Below are 21,126 nucleotides of genomic sequence, written 5' to 3'. Positions count from 1 at the left end.
AGGAAGATGATCGTTTTCAGAAGAATGAAAATTTCCTCCAGGGTCTGGTTTCATGAAAAGGTGTATGCCTAAAAAGGTTAAGGTAGAATTGTTGTCCTCATTGAAAACACGAATTCACCAATAGCGACTAAACCAAAAATTTCAATTGAAATCTCTTCTATTTTGGAACCCGAGCGCCAATCAATCTAAAATCGGTACACAGACTAGCTACAATTGATTATCATGAACCGCAGATAGAAACGGGGTGCGCGTGGGACGGGAGAGTGTGTCTCCGTCGATAAAATAATCTCAATTCACACGAACTGAATGAATCGATTGTAATGATAATATCTATATGATTTTCTCATTAACGGTTACAAGTTTTTTCCGCGCTCGGCCATTGACTTCCGAGGAAGCCGTTTCGGAAAACGCTCGCGACACATGAACAGACGACAGCAGACGCCGTCGTCGGGAGCATTCGTTGAATTAATACATCTAGAGAATAAATCAATGTTTCGCGAATAATGTCAACAGGCTTACTAGACGACGGGGTGACTCACTAATTCCGGCGAGACCCCATCACCTCCTCTACCCTCAACGCCTCTTAGTCAACTTTTTCCAATTATGCATTTATTCGCATTTAACGTGACTACAATCAGCGAGGTTTTAGTTCATCCGGTTATAGCCAGATGGCACCGGTGTTGATAGATGGTGAATGGACAGATCGAATGTAAACCACCCAGGCGCCATCTATACCAAAACTGTATATAGTTAACTTGATCACACAAAATTGTTTTTTTTTTATAGAGCGCCTGTTTCACTTCAGAAGTGCTGGTGGGCTCTATTGAATAGAAAGGTCTTTAAGGCTTCTCAGAAAGTTGTTACATCCTGGTGCAGCTCTCAGGTCAGAGGGTAATGAATTCGACCGCTATGGTGGAAAAACTTGGCAATGAATTAATTTTTCAACTTTAGGTTCAAATACTTCAACTAGACAACTGTCGCACTGGTTCCTGATGTTCGATATTTACCTGATGAATTCGCTCCGTTTCTTGCAGCTTTTCTTCCCAAGTTTTCGTCATATCTTTGAATAGTTTTTCCGACTCTTCTAATCTCTCTTCGATGCAGGCCGGCTCATCGCTGACTTTGTTCTAGAATCAAAAAATTAGGTTCATTTTTCAATTTTCTTAATGTTACCCCTGCACGACCCAACAAAGTATCTTGGGGTGTAAATCTTAAGACTTTTAAAGTTTAACCCCTGAGGCAAGTTAAAAGTTAAAACTAGTCCATAAAACCAGATTCAAGTAGATATTCAAGAAGCATTCTGGACTGACCCCGACAAGTGCCATCTATTATCATTCGCAATAAACTAACCCACTACAAGCGCCCTCTATTATCATACCTGTGCCATATTCAACTGTGTTTTCAGTTCCTCAACCTCCTCGCGAAGTTCTCTGATAATCCTCGCGTTCGGATCCTCGTTGACGACGGCGTGGTTGACGATACGTTTCGCGCGGTCGGCGTACCTCAACGTCGACAGCGTCTCCTCGTAATTATCGGCAGCCGGACTCAACGTGGCGACCATCACCGTTTTACTGTTACCGCCCAGATTATCCTGCATAAACGACAACAATGCTAACAGTTGAATTCAAATCATCCTATCAAACACGTTGCATTCGAAAAAATGTTTGCGATCACGAGACAGGGCCGTACATAGCGGGGGAGGGGGTAGTTGCCCCCAGAAATTTTGGAAAGAGCTTTTCTCCTAACATTATTGTTATATCCAATAGAAGTTCAATGAAGAATCTTACTTTCACTTGGGACTAACAAGCATTTTGTTACGAGCCTAACAGGCCGTATAAGCAGAATCGTTATATCTGTTTTTGACTTCGGTACTGCCCTTTTTCGGATTTCTCTGCCCCGTCCACATTACGCTAGGTACAGCCCTGCTCTAGATGAAAAATTTGCACCTAGATTTTTTTCGTTACCTTTAAAAGCCAGGTCAGTACGGAATCTCTGTAAGGTACGAACTTATTCTTGCTTTTGCCGGCCGCCTGATCAGCTAATGATGAAATAACCAGACCCAGAGTCGTCAATGACCTGCACGAAAAAATTCTAGCGTAAGCAATTCAAAAATACATGTATATATTGCAATTTTGTTTGAGTTATCATTGAAGCTGGGCCCAGTTTCACAAAAAGGATTAAGGCCTAAATCGATTTAAGATGAACTGTATTAATGAAGAAATTAAATCGATTTAAGAGTTAAACCTTTTTGTGAAACTGGGCCCTGAAGACATTGAGGGGAAAATTACCTATAAGTTAGAATATGCAATTGAATATCAAATGGACATACATGTCCCTTAGCGTGGGAATCATCAGTAAAATTTCCGATCAACTTACTTGTTGATGTTGCTTCCTTCCTTTAATCTTTCTCCGACTGCACCCGTTTTCTGAGCACGTTCGCTGCCGGCCAAATCAACCAGACTCATTTTACTCACTTTTTCACCGGTCACCTGAAATTACACGTGAAAAACGAAAATTTAATAAAGGTATTAACTAAATGATCGAACAAACATCTAACACCTATCAAGTGTGAAGTTACCGATCAAAGATCTCAAAAGTGAAATTTCCTCTGATGATCAATTTTAATTTTTCAGTTTTCAGTTTTTTTTCAGTTTGAAGTCCGAAATATGAAAATAATTTTTCGAAATTTTTCTTATCACTTTTTTTTTGGTAAATCACAAATTCAGCATTTCACATAAAATTCTTTCTATTCCAACCCTCCATCGGCATGATGCGTCAATTTGAATTATTCTCCGAGAAGAGAATTTTTTCTGACGAAGGCCACCTGACCTCCACAGCGCACACCTGATAACCCTAATTAACCAGTCACACAAGCGATTAGCCCGGGTAAACCACTGATAAACCGGTGATAACCCCATTTTTCTCATCCAATGCGGTCAAAAGCCATCAGCACGGATGGCCATATTTCTACGAAGAATTTTTCTGTACGCGCGTAGAAGCTTAAAAAAAATGGCGGCAAAACAATGACAACGACATTCATAAATAAACAAATACAAAATAAGGGCCTACTGTTCTAAAGATATAATCTTAGTGCAGTAGACCAACTCCGCCCCTCCCCCCCCCCCCCCGAATGCCTTCAAGCTGAATTATTCAAACAAAGATCTTAGAACCATTGCAACAGAATGTGAAATGAATTCCATTGTCTTACATAGAGTTATCACCTGACTGGTGAAATGACTGGTCCTAACAAATAATAAGATTAAAACGAACTATATACAGATTAGAAGTTTTAAATTGATCAAAAATTCATTAAAAAGACACGAAAATATCTATTTTTGAATTTTTGATTGAATAAATTCTCGATCTTAGAACTTTTAATCTGTATATGGTGCGTTTTTACCTCATTATTTTTTGGGGCCAGTGATTTCTGGACGGATTATCACACAACTGTGACTGGCCTTCGATTTCTGCCTTCAAAATCCAACCCCCCTTTTTCATTGCTGGCAGGTGTGGGGTTTGTAAGGGACATCGAATCGAAACAAATCGGACAAAATCTTCCGACCAAATAAATTACAGGGACAATCCATATTTCAAGACAAAAAAATTTAAGGGTACTGCAGAATTGGTGCCACATTATCAGTTAAACATGACTCTGTGCCGCCAAAATTTACTTATTTAACACTAAAGAGTTAAACTTAACACCCAACTGCCGGAACTGGATCGCAATTCTCACGTCCGTTATGACCTAATTCCTGGCTTATAATTACTAATCAAAATTCTAGGAACGAATTCTAGGATTTTCAGGAAATCGCATATTTCTATAGACATCGGTGAGACATCAGCAGGCCCGACGAAAGGAACGATATGATTGGTAGATACGTAAATGTAGCCGGCCCACCTACTATAGCGTAAACCAGTACTGGTACGGCGTGTGTGTCAGTGCTCAGAATCACAGAACACACTCTGTAAATCGCAGATATCCCTTTTGTCAGCAGCGGGGTTTCACTAAATAGTTCACAAATATTTCTTCCCGAGATATTTTCACCGAAGCCAGCCAGTCACAGCCAGTCGCATAGGACGACAGCAGAAGTAGGATCTATATCCTCATATTGAGATGATTCGAAAGTTTAGAGAAAGTTTTTCGAGGATCGGATAAAATTGTTTCGTAATCTATCGTATTACCGTCATCGAAGGAAAGCTCGGAAACAAAGACAAAACTTTAATCATCGAATCATTAGTTTATTAGGTAGGTAGAACTTTTTACGAATACTTTCTTCTAGCTATTCTCAATTTTTTTTTTTTAAATCTCAAGACTAGATTGAGATGGAGAAATTATACCTCGAACCTGGGCTAGAAGCCAGTTGAGTTTGTAATTTATTTTTATGAAATCAGGGCCTACTAATCGCTTAATAACCCTGGACCCGGGGCCGCAGTCGTAAGAATCGACTCCATAGAATTGAAAAGTTATTCTTCAAATATCTGAACTCTTAGAATCTAATTATAAACAAAACTTTAGTCGAATTTTGGGCCAAATTCCATACATCGTAAGTTATAATCAACTCTGAATTATAATTTGTACGAACATTCAAATTCTAACGCCGAACTTAGGACCAGGGTCCGATCAACTGTCATAAAACTGAGTTTCGATTGAAAAAAATCCGAAAATGAATTAATACCAGAAATTTAGAGATATTTGTACATAGATATTCAAATATGAATGCCGAACTGTAGAACCAGATCTGGTCTATTATCATAAAGCCAAGCCTTAATTAAAAAAATTCAGAAAATTAATTGATACCAGTAATTTAGAGATATATCTACTGTTCCATTCTATATACAGCCAGCGCATATGAAAACTAATCATCTACACCGAAATCAACAACAATAGAAATTCTGACGTACAGAATTCATTAATGATTACAGATTGTGATTCGATTTTTTTTCTCCGCCGACAACAACGCGCGGAGAGAACATTTTTTGCGCTTCTCTCTCGCCGTAATGGCTGTTGTATCGAGACCATAATACGACATGAGAGACCTACATTTTCACATACTCAAAGTCTGCATCAGTAACCAACCGTACATAGCTACAGTCTATATATAGGGCTTATCACACCGCTCTATACCCCCCGGAGGACGCAGTTCCACAGTTGTGAGTTACAGTTAACTCTCGAGTTAAAGTTAGTTCATTTTCAATGAGTTAACTCGGAACTGCGGAACTGGACCCTGCAATCATTTGACTGGAGCTAAAATTTGGGTCGGGCCAAATTTGCAGGGGGTCTATTCGGCACCCGTGTGAACAGTTGTTCCAGGCCAAATTTGGCCCCTGCCAAAAATGATCGCGTGCTCGTGTAATGAGGGTTCTGATTACCGCAGTTCAAATGTACTTTCAAAGTGCATCTTAATCTAAACACTTCATAAATCCACACGCCGCTCTACGCAAATCAACAATCTTTCTTCCTTGTCACTGATTTTATAACCAGTATCAATATCGCTGATAACAAAAATCTTTACGAATTTATTTTCGACTATCATCTCCGGTTTAATGAGGTGACTGATGACTCCAGAGGTGATTTCAGGGGCACACCGACAGTAATCGAATACTTTTCAACTCTAACTCTGATTGTCGATATTTTTCACTTGTTGCGATGGTTTTGGATAAATTGTTTTCGTTATCGCGCTGATAAACCCATTTACCAGTCAACCAGAGTTTATCCTTATCTCACGACAGATGTGATAATCCTAACCAGTACGGGACTGATAAATAAGCAATAAGCAACCCCCCTCCTCCTTTGAACTGGACTGAAAATTCTTTGTCCATCTCTATTGGGGGGTAAGGGGATCAAGAAGTATTTGTTTGCTCGAATAGCAAATAGAGTCAATGTTCGACACTCGAGATGATTTTCATTTCAACAACAGCTAAAAACGTGGAAAAGTAGTTCAGTTCATGTAAAAAAATCTAAAACCTGAAATTGCTGTTGTATGGCAGATTTATTAGGGGCGGGGTAATGAAAAACTTCTTTTGATTTTTAAAACAAACAAAAAAATTTTTTTCCCAACTCTCGCCAAAAGCCCGCGCATATGAATTCACGATGTCATATTTTTCTCGATTTTGGATTTCGGCCGACTAAGTAGAAGCGCTTCGTCGCTTGAACCAATTAAAAGAATTAACAAAAATATTATCTTTTTTTCGTGTGAACTCATAAGATACGAGAGAGTTTCGGAAATATACAAAAATACGTTTCCGTAGAAGTAGAAGCGAATTTGAAATGTCATATTTTCCCCACAGCGCGTGAGGTTAGATTTCCTTCCGCGCCTGCGCGAGTCGCTCTTTTTACAGAAAGGGTTTCATACGATTATTTATATAACTGTGAATTAATGAGGAAATACCATTCGCGCTCGCCTCATTCTCCACTCATTCTCCACTACGAAATCAGGTCGATTAATATTCCAGGAAATGGTACGCGCGCACCGACGCCCGCCGGGTGAAACCCGCTCGTCGGCTGTTTTAGATGAGGACACCTAAAACAAATCCTAGACGCGAAAATAACGCCGAAATCGACGCTTCTAATTGCTGCGAAAACATCCTGATAATTTCACCGGTGATTCGAATAATTGCGGTTTATACATTTGTAGTGGGCATGATTTGTTAGACTTTTAGCCCCTCTATCTGTTCACGAGTTATGATTGACTGGTCTTTGTTTGAATTATCTGATTGTATCTCATCACATGCAATTGACGGTAAAGGTCTATGTGTTTATAGCAGCAAATTAGCTGAATTTGTGTTACATGAATGAGAAATGGGTGGAGACATAGGAAAGAGGGAGATAAAAGTCTTAAAAAGTCTTAAAATGAAGAGGTTAGGTGCGAGTGAGGACAGCAGGCTCATGCCCAGGGGAATGCATCCCGCCCAAAATCCTGCCATATCATATAAAAAACAAATGTTCAGACTACAGATTTTACCATCACTGATTGTCCTGCACAGTGCGGCGTTTGTTTTTTACTTACAACATTTCTTAAATTAGCTGAGAAATGCATCTTTAACGTTCCAAATTTTAAGAATTTTCTTTTTGAGGCTACCGAACCCACCAAAAAAGCTTCACTCCGGCAAATGATAACCCACCTGACCTATATTCACCCTCCCAAAAAAAGCTGCATATGGGCCTAGATAGGAGATGGAGACATAATGGGGAAATGAAGGAAAGGCAGTTAGATGAAGCAAGGTGACCTCCCTGGATGAAGACAGGAAAAAAGAGTGGGCAGGAAGGAGGGGAGGAGAGAGGGAGGTTAGAGGAGGAAGATAGGGAGGCCAAATGATATAAATATCAGGTCTCAATGATCCGACCCAGTCAAAACAAATCATCGAACAGTCTACAATGAATTCGCACAATATGTTACAATAATAGCATCACAATTAGACAAGTTGATATAATTACTAAAACTCCGCTGCGCGAGTAAAAAAGGAGGATTTTGGTCAAGTGTTTTAAGTATGAGGCCCCTCGCAGTGGCTGCCGGCGAGGTATTAACCTTGATACGTTAGTTTTTTAGTTTTTATCGCTCAGTTGCTGTAAGAATTAACGTAATCAGTAACCAGCAGGGGGCATCGCTATGTACAGCTCTCAAAAATCTTTCTTCCCCGGAACTGAAGGAAAAAATCGCGTTCTGTCCGTAAAAATTGGAATTTTTGCGCCTATGAACCGGAATAGCGTTGGTAGACGTCACAACTTTATTGGCAGAACTGGGTTTCTAGAGTCGGTTTAGATTTTTCTACGTAACTGTAGAACTCTGATCTAGAATTGGTTTGGTGGGGTTTTAATTTTTATACCTAGAACGGTAGAACTGGGTTCGTACACGTAAGAAATTACAAAATAATTTCACTTAAGACAGAAAGTTCACTTGGAACAACAGCCGTACTAAACTGGGTTCTTCAGTTGTTTTGGTAAGGCTTGAATTTTTGTACGAAAGTGTAGAACTGGGTTCTAGATTTGGTTTGGTACGGTTTAGGTTTTTTGTACCTAACTGTAGAACTGCTGGGTTCTAAATCGTGGTTTGGTAAGGTTTGCATATTTTTTCATAACTGTAGAACTGGGCTCTAGATATGGTTCAGCGAGGTAACGATTTTTGTACCTAATACCGTAGAACTGGGGGTCCTTTACGATAGAATGGGTGGGCGACATTTTCAAACGAAATATCGAGACAGATCTTAGCCAAAACCTAAACACAATAAGGAGGGCATCGCAAAAACAAAAATATCAATCCGCACGTGGCCTTGCTTTTCGTAAACCTTTACGAGAAAAATGTTAACAAAATTAATCTTTGTATCTTTTGATGCTCCAGATATATTCACTTGTTTGTATGATTTGGAGAGACGCCAATTACTCCTTGGATCAGCTTTTTTTTAAGCGCAACTGAAAATGTACTACAACAGTCAAACCTCGTTTTAACGAAACAGATTTTCTGGTCCCCGCTGTAACGAGGTCCCACGGGTAGAAAGGTGAGGTGAAGAATTCGGCGGAGGAATCACCTCTTTACTGGGTACCGATCTAATCGAAATCTTTTCCCTGATTCTCGACTCGACATTTGAGCTGTTCCTGGTCAGTCTAATTGATGGTAGCAATAGCTGAAACATCGTGATTTCATTCGTATAAATTCTACCATACGTGCGACTTCTTCATCTATTCGAGACAAAATTCACTGAAATTTGCTTATGCTTGAAATGTATGTTTCCGATTGGCAGTTGAGCGACCAACAAGTTTTTAGTGATTTACACTTGACTAGACAGTATATACATGACAGCTTGGTCCTCATCATCACCGAGTTAACCCTTTCAGTGCTGACTAATCAATACCCTATAGTGCTGAAGATAATTTGAAAATTTTGAAAAATTCCACCTTAGTGTGTTTAATAACGCGAATACCACTATAGTGCGTCTACACAGCGGCGCAGTGTATCGTTAGTTTTCTAATATTTCACTATGTTTGACAGGTGCAGCCATTTTTCAAGAGAGATAATTACTAATTACTAATTAAATCAATACACCGCAGTGCGGTGTACTCGCAAAATCCATCACCGATTCATACACCGCACTGGAAGGGTTAATTCTATATTCCCTTTAATCCACCTACACATCCTGCCTTCTGCCGGCTAACGCCGAAATTCGAAATAAAAATAGCAATTAACTGTTGTTTACTTCGCAACCGCAAAAATGTAGCAACTCCAAGTGATTAAAACTGTTGTTCATTTCTAATTGAGTTGATGACAATATCACATACTTTCTAGTTCTCTGGATACCTCAGTGGTAAGGCCAATATGGGCCGTCTATATTCGTCGAATAATTCGTTTATTCTCAACATCATTTAACACATCATCTGAAGAAATTTATTGGGAGAAATTTGATTTTTATTCTAGGCCCGCTCTGTTCCTCGCCCTCACTGTACTGATTTCAAACATGGCCCTCAGGGCCAGGAAATACTTGATGTATGACACAAACTTGAAATAATACGAACTGTTTTCATTGTCTATGTAACATTTCGTATCACGCCGTATCGCGAGAAATGTTCTCAAAATAAACCGCAAGAAATGATTTATAATTTCATATATGCAAAGAATTAGGGATAGGGTTTAGTTCTGGCACAGCTCAAGAGTGTTTAACGTTGAATAAAAATTGGCCCCCAGTCGTATCACCTCTCCCAGCTCTCTCACTGCCGCAGCGCGACGTACGTCTAAACAACCACATGTACGAATATATTAAAAATACGTAAGCGCGCGACTGTGCATATATGGATCAATATCAATTTTTAATCTTTTTTTGATTTTTAAGATGAAAGTTTATTTTGAAACTGTGTCATGGCAGAGTGAGGGAAATGGTCTAGATTTCGCAACAGTATTCTCTCATGAACATCTACAGATGGTTGTCTTTGTTCCACACCCTTCTCCGCTCTTCCCCTATCTTTACGGGACTCGTTTTTAAACCTACGATGTCTATGATATCTTCAACTCATTCATAATAATAATATAAGTGCCTCGCAAAAGCGCAGACTTCGGGTCAACTTCTCATGAGGTCTGAACCGATCTGAACTTCTCGCCATAAGCAGGCAATGATGATACGTACGTACGTTTGTATGTCTGACAACTAATAACTGAGATTTACAATAAATGAGAAGAGAGATGTGTGGCTGGGTTATGAAAATATTAACACAATAAATAAACGCTATCGAACATCAAGTGGAAAAAAAATGGGGGTAAAAACTGCGAATCCCGTGGGAATTTGAGGAATTTTCTGCATCCGCAGTGGTTTCTAGGCGAACCCGCGTTCAGCTGGTCGTCATCAGTAACTAATCAAAATCTTTTTAATCATAATCTAACTGAATTTAGAATGAAATGGTCGTTCATTAGTATCTTATCATAATTTTGGAGTCGCCAAGAATGAGAAGGTCATCATTTAGTAGCTAATCATAATTATACTGAACCATTGAAGTCATTGAGAATGAGAAGGTCGTCATCAGTAACTAATCATAATTTTATTGAATTGTGATACTCATTGATAATGAGAAGGTCATCATCAGTTAACTCATCATAATTTTACTGAATCAGTGAAGTCATCGATTATAAGGTCATCATCCGTAACTCATCATAATTTCAAACATAACTTTACTGAAGTGTTGTTGAAGTTATTGAATGTCGAATCTCAAAAAGTCAAACCTAGGAGTGCAAAAGATGTAAAAATCTTTTTAAAGTGTTTTTTTTCTAATTCATGATGAAAAATGATCGGTGTTTTTGAAGTCGTGATTCACAGGCGCCGTTTACAATTCTGACTAATCCTCATTTCAAAGACGCATTCTGAGTAAACAAAATAAAGTGAGGTGGGTTTCCGCGCACCTGTGTCCCGGGTCATCAGCACCTGCTGCTAATTAAAACAAATAAATCCAGTACCGGGGAGTATTTTTACGAGAAATAAAAAAGGACTCGAAATTCAAGTCAAGGGTTTTCTGCGGAAAATAGGAAATTTGTGGTCGACAACTTCTGCTAATTGGCGGTCTCTACGTTTAAAGATAAAGTGTGGCGAATATTGGTTCTGAACCCAGTTCCACGGATTGAGGAGTCAATCAAAACTTTACAAGGAAGCCTGGCATCTGCATAAACCGGATATCAAGAATCCTTAATTCTAACATTGCAGAATCTGACATTTCTCAAGAGTCTGATACTAATTGGCTGGGATAGGATACAGATATAGACACCACATACTGATACCATGTATGGATTGTTACAGTAATGACGCAACTGCTATGAACATCTGTACGCCCAGTGCAGTTACATAATCCTAGATTCAGGATTTACAACCTCTCCTCTTTGTCTTCGGGGATGGAGATTTGAATGATTATTGATGTGGGTAGACTATCTGTACGCACTGACAATAAATGTTTCACCAGATTATCACATTTTGGCACTGTAGTATAATGAGGATAACTCAAATAACCCCTGACGGAATCCAGGATCGTTGAGCCCTAGAGTCTGGGGTTATTCTTAACACGCCTTGGTCCATTTTCAATTACCTTAACTCACAACTGTAGAACTGGATTTTGAAAGGTTTTGGGTAGAAACCTATATGATTGAACAGGGAATCCCCGCGAATCCATCTTATACTGAAAGGTTTTCATTTCATAAGTTTAAACAACTCAAACTTAAATAACCTGTGATAATCTGGACTGGATTTTGAAAGGTTTTGGGTAGAAACCCTTATGATTGAACAGGGAATCCCCGCGAATCCATCTTATACTGAAAGGTTTTCATTTCATAAGTTTAAACAACTCAAACTAAAATAACCTGTGATAATCTGGACTGGATTTTGAAAGTTTTTCGGTAGAAACCCTTATGATTGAACAGGGAATCCCCGCGAATCCATCTCGTACTGAAAGGTTTTCGTTTCATAAGTTTAAACAACTCAAACTTAAATAACCTGTGATAATCTGGTGAAACATTTATTGTCAGTACGTACAGATAGTCTACCTACATCAATAATCATTTATTATTCGTTTATTTTCCCACAGCCTTATATTTTTTGGATGAATGTCACCTAATCACCTAAATTGATCAAATCTCTCCTCTCTCTTTCCGGCTCTTTTATGTACCTATTTATAAATTACCGCTTTATATATTTATGTGTTGTACCGTGTTGATTTCTGATGATGGCTGCATTACGCAATGAACTTCCGGCGTTCAGAGGGGCAGCCACCCTTTTCATTTTTACACCACCCTTTTGAAAATCAGCCACCCCTTATAGAATATCTGCTGCCCCTACTAGAAAAAGAAGCGAAACTGAAATCAAGTTTCTGTATTTTTTGGCGGGATTGAAAGCCTAGTTACTTAAGCAGCCCGATGACGCACGCTTAACAATGAATGCAGCCCCTTGAAAATTCCAGCGTATGGTGAACGCCGACTCCTTCGCGCCTACCTAACCCTACTCCCTAACCCCTCTCTCTCTCTCTGTCATCTCTCCATGAGTCACTGTTTTGAATCTCATCTCATCTCTCCCCTGTCTTCTTTTTCAATCAAACCCCTCCCAATCAACTCAACAATTCTCAATTTTTTCTGGATTCAGGAACTGAACTATAAGCTCTACACCATCAGACTTAGTTCTTTAAGTACTTGGTTAAAACGCGAACAAAATTTCACACGAATTTCGTCTATTTTCAGAAAGAACGGATGCTAAAATGTCGACGACCTTTACGAACTGGTATCTGCTGACGATCTTATTACTGTGCGTCGTCGAACTAACGATTTCATTTCCCGTAACCAGAGACGAGATCGACTCGGCCCGGAGTTCATCGCTTCCCCGAGATACCGCTGATACAAACACCATCAGCGGCGCATTGTTAACAAACAATCGCGATTCCGTAAAACAAATGAATATCGAAGCCGCATTCAAACGAAACTTCGATCGGAAATCAATTAACGCTAATTGGAATAACGCAAACGAAGACTCGAACGATTTTAAACGTGTTTATGATTCTGTCAAACATTCGCCGAGGAGTAGAGCCAGGTTTAATCCGTCGGTGTTGAAGTTTCTGCAGGCATTGAGTTCGTTTAATCGTATGGCCAATAAACTAGAGGAAATCGGCTATATCTTAATCGGTCAGTCAGTAGTGGACAGTGGTCAGCCAATAGAGGACAGTGATCAGTCAGTAGTGGACAGGGGTCAGTTGGTAGTGGACATGGGCCAATTAGTAACGGACAGCGAAAAGTTTATAAAGGACAATGGCTTGTCAGCAGTGGACAGCGGTCAATCGATAGCGGACAGCAAACACTCGTTCATGGACAGCGGTCAGTTGGCTACCATCGATAACCGCGGTCAGTATCAAGTGCCCAAGTCTTATCTACGTTCGCCAGTAAAATCAACCGATAAGTTTATAACGACAGATGAAAAACGAGAGGTCAACCTGAGTGGAGGTCTTAAAGTGACCGGCGGTCAGTTAGACGATCGCTGGACATCCGATGCGGGTAGAAAGATTGCGAAACCGGATCGTATCCGTAGATCGCGGCGGCGGCGAACGAACGAGGCCGGAATTTCATCAGACACGGCAAACATCCGCGACGTCGCGAAAAATATCGACCGGTTACCGAGAATTCCGAACGATAAGACGTATTATCGCGAAGACGGTGGCAGTCGGTCGGAGGAGAAACTGGAGCAGACACCGGAGCAGAGATTAAAGGACAGACGGGTGAATTCCTCGCGTCGTGCTGAGGCGAAGAAAAATAATCGCAACAAACAAAACGCCGACGTCAAATCTAATTTAGCGAAGTCGGGTAGCGAGACGATTGTAGACAGTGTCCCCCTGGTGGAGGAAATCGGAACGAGTGGGCTGAATAGAAACGTGCAAAAGGAACATCTACACCTGGTGGAGAAAGTCGGAATTAGCAAACGGAAAGTGAGCGCTCAGAAGAGTGTTATACCTCTAGTGGTGGAAATTGCAACAAGCAGACAGAAGCGCAATACAGAGAAAATGATGAATATCCCCCTGGTGGAGAAAGTACGAACTAGCCGATGGAAACGCAGTACAGAGGAGAAAGTAATGAACGCCCCCCTGATGGAAGAAATAGAAAGTGTCGAAAAAACAAACGGCGGCAGCGGATCGGACGAATTCGTTAAAGTCAGATCGATCGATGAAACTGATGACGACGTCGGGAGCGGTCTCGCGGCGACGGTAAATATATCATCATCGGATGAGGACGGCGGCGAATCTGAAAATATCGCGACCTCGACAAATATCGCTACTACGCAATTAGCTACTAACGTTACAGCACGTCCAATAACTACCGTTGCTGCAGAAGAACAAACCGATAATTCGATAATTAACACCGATCGAAAACAAGCGTTGACCCAAAATCTAACCATAACAACAACGGCGGCTCCGTCTAGCGGTGAAACGCTGAATCAAACTGAACATGTGTATAATACTTATTTGAGGAACGTCACCGAAATTACGAAAAAACCTGTCTCGAATCCGACTAGATCCACCCCACCTGATATGACTGTAACAACTGGTACTAAGATGCCAGATACCGTGGTAATCAATAGTACCATAGCAACAAGTCCTACAATTCCAGATACCATACCAACCAATATTGCCATTGCATCCAGTACTGCAATATCAAATACTACAGCAATTAATGAGACCGTAATGAGCCCATCAACTGATACCACCGAAGCTAATAGTACCGTAGCAACCAGTTCTACAACAATGGATAATACGGCATCTACTAGAACCAACGTGACTAATGTTTCCGGAACCGTTAAAATGGCGGTAACCAATAGTACAACGGCCGAAAGTCCTACAACACTGGACAGTATGGCAACTAATGGAACAACCAGTCCTACAATATTGGACACTAGGGCAACCAATGGTTCCATACCAACCAGATCAACAATACCGGACGCAATAGCAACTAATGATACCAGGGCGAACCCGACAAACGATATCTTAGTTACTGATAGTAGTACCATTGGAACAAGTACAAAATCTGATATCATGGCAACCAGTCCGACAAGCACTGACACGGTAACCAGTCCGACAATAACCACTAAAATGGCAACCAGTCCGACAATAACCAGCGACACAGCGACCAATAACACTGTATTGCGTAATTCGACGGTTGTCGCCGGAGCGAGTCGAGGCTTCATCGCGGCGATCGTCGTTTGTTCGATCGTCGGATTCTGGATTATAATCGGACCGCTGATCTGTATCGGGTGTAAAATCAAAGACTACGTCGCCGACCGACGCGTCAAGGAACACGGCGAGGGAGACGTCTTCCTGAAACACTTCGTTAAAATCGAACCTCGAGACGGCGCCGGCGAGAACGGAAATACAAAATCGAACGGTAAACTGGATAAAACGACGTCGTCGAACGGACATAGCAAGAACGGATCGACCGAGCAGCCGGATCTAACGAAAACAGTAAACGGTAAAACGGTTTATATATCGGAGGAGGAAGGCATCGTTCATACCAGATTATGATTTAACTATCATCTTAATAGTTTAATAAAATTCATCGCGAATAGGTTCAGTTGACGCGAGCAGCTCAAAGGTTGGTAAGAGTAAGCTACTGGATAGTTGACGTAGCGATGATTTAAAGTCCATTGTTACTACAGTATTCACCCACCGGTTAGCTTAAACCAACTTTTGAGCAACTGCCCCAAAATGATTATTGGTAAAGGCAGGTGTAGGTCGACTAAAGATGGTTCGTAAGAACTGGTCGCAACTGGTCGCATGTGGCAGCAATAGTGAGACAGGCACATCGCAGAAGGTAGAAGATGTCACTGGAAATGGCATCATATCATTGTCAGGAGCAAGAGTGTATAGAAATGTCACTGGCAGCACATCCCTGTTCGTTGCAACAGCACATAGGTTGGTGGTTCTTCGCGACAGGATTGCTGCCGGTAGTTGCAGAGAAACAAGTCTCGCGCAGTCGCAAGGTCGACCTACACCTCGCCTTCAACTTTCTTAAATGTGAAAATTTGAGATGTCACAGCGGGTTAATTAGTCTGTACAGCATTAGTCTGTAGAGTCGAACATACTGTGGAACTGAATTCACTGTTTCTATCAATTGCTGTTGTTGAAGTGGCTGATTACGAGTGGATAACTAATTAATATCAAGATCCGTGAGCGTGACGCCTATATGGATGTGAGAGAAAAGTGAACAGTAGACAAGTGTACATTGTGTAAAATAAAAAACATACCCGGTATTCAACAAATATTTATCTATTGAGAGCAATGAGCTTAGTTATAATACAAGACAATACATTGTAAATAGGTTATTTTTGCCACATTTTCCTCGATATCTTAGCTATATTTTAGCCTTGTGCGACCGACGTAAGGAAAATGTATTTATTATGTTCAATTGGAGTAGAGTTTGCATAAGAGGTAGACATAGGAAAAATAGTTCAAATAAGCGGCCCGACTACCTCTGACCTGTGATTGTTGTGTCACAGGGGGCTGTGATTGGATGGCCAAGCTTGCCAGAATTTTCAGCTTAGGTACGTAATATCTAAATATACTTTTTAATGTAGTTAAATCCACTTTGCAGAAAGTACAAGAAGATGGAGAATAGCTTGCCAGTACTGCCATCTACACTCTGCGTCTAGAACTTGAGAAAAACGATTTTCTAAATTGTAAATAAGTTGGTTTGCATATTTACAGAGATTCAGACTGAGTCAGATAGATTTGAAACTAGTGCAAAATTAAAATGTCATTGTAATATATTGTAAATAAGATTTTTCATCACTATCGCGATATTGCAACGTTTGTTTGATATGTGTAAAATTGGTGTGTAAATTTTCGAGCGATAAATCTCTTTATCGTGAGCGCGTAACAAGTTATTATATAAATTGATGCTGACTTTTTGATATGTAAATAAATTCTTCAATGTTTTGATTATGGTAAAAAAATATGTTATCAATTATTCTATCATTCTTGAGAAATTCTTCTATTCGAGAAACTCGGACCAAATTTCCATGATGGATATTCTCAACCAACGCTGAGCAAGCCCAGAGCTACAATGATACAGTAAAGGATGACTCCGTATGCCTTTATTTGGATATTTGGAGCAAGCCATTGGATACATGTGCAAGAACCAAAATTTGGCCAAATGCTGTGATCAATTCTAAACATAATTGAACCAATGATACTGCATTACTTTCTTGTTTAAAACACAATTGATTTTAATCATCTACGATGAACTCAGTCTGAAGAATATTAACATCGATACAAACTCTGACCGAGTGACAACTTTCAAACACTCCTAGTTTCACTTAAAACATGGCTGAATCATCACAAATGCGATGCCTCTGACGGTCACATACCAGTAGATGGATCGAATGACCACACGTAAATGTATCTATTTCAGCGGCTTCAATAAAGCCAAATGCACACAACAAAACATTTGGTGCATCAAAACAGAAAACATGACTTTAGCAAAAGTTTTACCGCAAACGATAAAATGTTCAACACACACGGCATAACAAAACCGCGTAGAAAAAATGGTTCTTGTACCATTGAATCTATGGTGCAACAATACACTCAGTTATTCATATCAAATTTTCTCTCATTTCATGTGATGCACTGATGCTCCCTGATTGGTTATTCAGCCGTAGATGTTGAACATGATCTACGAACATCCAACACATACGGGACAAAAAAATGTTTTCAGCGTCACAAGGCATTTTCCGCGAATCAAGCAGTAACGTTTTTATGTTCGGCATTTTCTGTTTCGACCTCAACGCACATGGCATAACAAAATGCATCGGATACGTTTTTCATGGGGAATAAACGGCTTTATCCTTGCCGCGTGCGTTGAGGTTCATATGGCATAGGTAAGGGGGCGTGGGTCTCGATTACTTACCCCGGTTGTGACATCCACCATAGTTTGTGTTAGTATAATGTTAAATACAGCGTGTGAACGACTGCTTTCACTGTTCATGTTCGTCGCGGCGACCGTACGCGATTTATTACCTTCTACCATCAACGTTTCTATATCCTACCAACGAAATATAAACAACAATGCAGTCAGTTATATTCAAAATTAACAGTACTGTAGGTTATATTCAATAACAAATATCGGGATACAAGTTGGGAGGTTTAGAAGGTGAGAATTGCGATTGATTTTAACTTGAGAATTGTGGAACTGGCCCTGCATCCAAACAGTTATTGCTTAACTATCTTAACAAGGAGCTGCTGCCACCTTCAGTGATGATTGGTAACTAAACCAATAGAGCAAACATACTGATGCCCTGTGTGATCTACAAAATATCCTAGGTTCTACAGTTTTTAGTGGACTGAAGGGTCACTCACGGGTTTAATGGAACTGTTACAGACAATGAACAGGGTTCCATGGTTTAATGTACATAGGGTCTTAGGTTTTAGGGGATGGTAAAGAACACTGAAGAGTGTACTCAGGTTTTTGGGAACTCGAGGTTTAACGGAATTGTTAGGAACACTAAGTTATTCTCAGGCTCAAAGCGTTCTGAGTTTTAGGGGATTGTGAAAGGGTTCACCAGTTAAAGAGCTGTTCTAATAACTGTTCTAAGTTTTTGGGGACAGTGTAAGGATTTGTAATCCAATTTAAGGGGAGAGTAAGTGTTCTCAGGTCTAGGGGACTGTGTTAGGACCCTCAGTTTAAGGGGTATAAAACAAACCTCGTATGATTCTACCACTAATTGAGACAGTCCATCTACGTAAGGCCCGAGTATATTGTGTTCACGTACGCGAAGATTCTGTCGACCCCTGAAAGAATAAACAGACAGACGTGAGAAATAAACCAGTTTTATCAGAGAGAACTCTCAACTTTCATAACATTTCATTTGTTCTGATAAGAAGGGAAAGACGTATGGAATTTTTTGAGTTATCTTTAAAACCGATCTGCCTAGAGCGGTTTAGCACCACTTTGGTGTTGATAGGCTCAATGTATTTACTTATCTATTTCTTTACGAGACCTAATTTCTTCATAATTTCAGTTGATATCGACATTTTTGAGTTAATCTTCACTTTATCAGTCGACCTAGGACAGGGGTATGGTTTCATGAAAGTTTAAGCTTGAATCGGTAAGACAACAACAACAGTTGGAGCAATAAAACCAAAAATCTGAATTTTTCGCGCAAGTGGGCCTCGTTTTAGACTGTTTAACAGTGAGATGAGTAACAGTCTATCACAGTCTATCCATTTTTTTGTATCAAGATGAAATAGGACCTGGACCCAATTCCACAGTTGTGAGTTAAGAGTAAACTCTTGAGTTAAAGTTAGTTCATTTTCAATGAGCTAACCCAAGAGTGAAATCTTAAATCGGAACTGTGGAACCGCACCCTGCAGAACAGTATTATCCCAACCTTTTTGAGTTAAGTAGAAAGTTGGCGCGGGACTACCGAACGGCAAATTCTTACCCTTTCGGATCGAGAAGGTCGTGCACCTTTTCGTTATAGATTTCCATGTAGCTGACTTCGACTTTGCTTGAAACGTGTTCTTTCGATTCTTCCATGATTCGTTCGAACAGCGTGTCGCAAAGTCGCGGAATGATTCCGCGAGATTGCTGTGAACCCATCATCGTATACGACTTACCGGAACCTAGTCATAAAAAAAAAAAAATTCCTCAAAATACATCTTTTTTACGCCCTAGGGGGGGGGGACAGGGGTCGGATTCTTGATGAACTCTGGAAATTTCAAATGTTTTCACATCCTCATAATTGGCGCTTGAAAGATGCTCAACAGCTTAACAAATGTTGCGGTTACAACGCAATTAAAATTTTCACTATGGTATTTATACGCCTGGACCCAGTTCCACACTTGTGAGGTAAGATTTGACTCTTGAGTTAACTCGTTGAAAATGAACTAATTTTAACTCTAACTCATAACTGTGGAACTGGATCCAGGGGCAGCAGTTGCTCATAAGTTGGTTTGAGTTAACCAGTGGATAGTTGACATAGTGACTATTGAAAGTTCATTTTTACTAGGGTATTTATACGCCGGTTATCTATAACCAACTTTTCGAACAACTGGTCCCAGTTACCTCTAACCAATTGGCCCCCAGGACCCAGTTCCACAGTTGTGAGTTAGAGTTAACTCTGAGTTAAAATTAGTTCATTTTCAATGAGTTAACTCAGTGTCAAATCTTAACTGCAAACCTGTGGAACTGGACCCTGGATTTTTCCAAATTTTTCACGTCATTTTTCCAGATTTTCAAATTTTCATTATTTATATTCGTAATCTGTTTGTAGATCATTGGGGTTTTAAAAACTTGTAATTTGTTCTGAAAAATGCCTTAATTTACATGAGTAAGACCAAAAATTCATATGAATTTTTGGTAAGACCAAATCGATTTAGCTGGTGGTTGAAAGGGGCTGGACGAATTTAAATCTAGATGGGCTCTGCCGCCCGCTTACCAGTTTGGCCGTATGCGAATATACAAGCGTTGTAGCCCTCGAACGCCCGCTCCAGAATATCCTGCCCCAAACAGTCGAATACTTGTTCTTGACCTGAAAAATATATCAATAAGAAATGATCTCAAGATTTAAAACCGGAAAGAAGACATTTGAAATCGACGCGGTTTTAACAACCCACAAAATCAATATTGAACGACAACTAAAAAAAAAAAATCCGTTTAACTGTCATTATTCGGATAAATCACTTCTATCCATCTAATGAGACTGATTTGAAAAAAAAAATTAATAATATCCGCAGAAGATTGATTGTAGTAATCTACTGCAACGTCAGTGAAACAGATTTTTCAATTGATTGTTCAGTTATATTGTAGGTTTTTATACACATACATCACAGCATTATATCATCATGTGGTATGAATTTTTGGTTTACATAGGAAGTGTAACTTAGTAATTTTATGGGGAGGGGGTGGGGTAACTTACTTGAGAATTTAGGATTGTTGTCTTCCATCGACCAGAAACAGTGGTCAAATGCAAAAATCTGAAACAATAAAAAATTTGAAATTATTTCAATAATCAAATTCAAGGATTTTTTATTCATGTCTGTGTTCAAAGTAACGGAGCAACTGGTGGTCGAAAAGTCTGTTTTTTACTTCACTCATGCAGGGTGCCGCCACTTTCCGCCCATTTACAAATCCCCTGAGT

At 39.9% G+C, this 21,126-nt stretch overlaps 2 protein-coding genes across 5 annotated transcripts in view; one reads left to right on the top strand and one right to left on the bottom strand.

Moving 5' to 3' along the window:
* Window positions 1–21,126, bottom strand: part of LOC141909515 (kinesin-like protein KIF13A) — a 111,672-nt gene that overhangs the window by 56,070 nt on the left and 34,476 nt on the right. For all 4 annotated transcript variants that reach the window (XM_074799941.1, XM_074799943.1, XM_074799942.1 and 1 more), the window contains exons 4-12: window positions 20,905–20,962; window positions 20,425–20,517; window positions 19,429–19,609; window positions 18,688–18,775; window positions 17,895–18,029; window positions 2,377–2,489; window positions 1,965–2,076; window positions 1,379–1,591; window positions 1,008–1,127 (exon numbers count right to left, since the gene is read on the bottom strand). In XM_074799941.1, coding sequence (XP_074656042.1) covers window positions 1,008–1,127; window positions 1,379–1,591; window positions 1,965–2,076; window positions 2,377–2,489; window positions 17,895–18,029; window positions 18,688–18,775; window positions 19,429–19,609; window positions 20,425–20,517; window positions 20,905–20,962 — 1,113 coding nt within the window. The remainder of the gene's footprint in view (window positions 1–1,007; window positions 1,128–1,378; window positions 1,592–1,964; window positions 2,077–2,376; window positions 2,490–17,894; window positions 18,030–18,687; window positions 18,776–19,428; window positions 19,610–20,424; window positions 20,518–20,904; window positions 20,963–21,126) is intronic.
* Window positions 12,710–15,511, top strand: LOC141909933 (uncharacterized). The gene has a single exon (XM_074800612.1). It carries the CDS (start codon window positions 12,710–12,712, stop codon window positions 15,509–15,511), a length of 2,802 nt encoding a protein of 933 aa, XP_074656713.1.

The sequence above is a fragment of the Tubulanus polymorphus genome, chromosome 8 (assembly GCF_964204645.1).
Source record: "Tubulanus polymorphus chromosome 8, tnTubPoly1.2, whole genome shotgun sequence".
NCBI classification, from domain to species: domain Eukaryota; kingdom Metazoa; phylum Nemertea; class Palaeonemertea; order Tubulaniformes; family Tubulanidae; genus Tubulanus; species Tubulanus polymorphus.
This window is presented reverse-complemented; position numbering and strand designations above follow the sequence as displayed.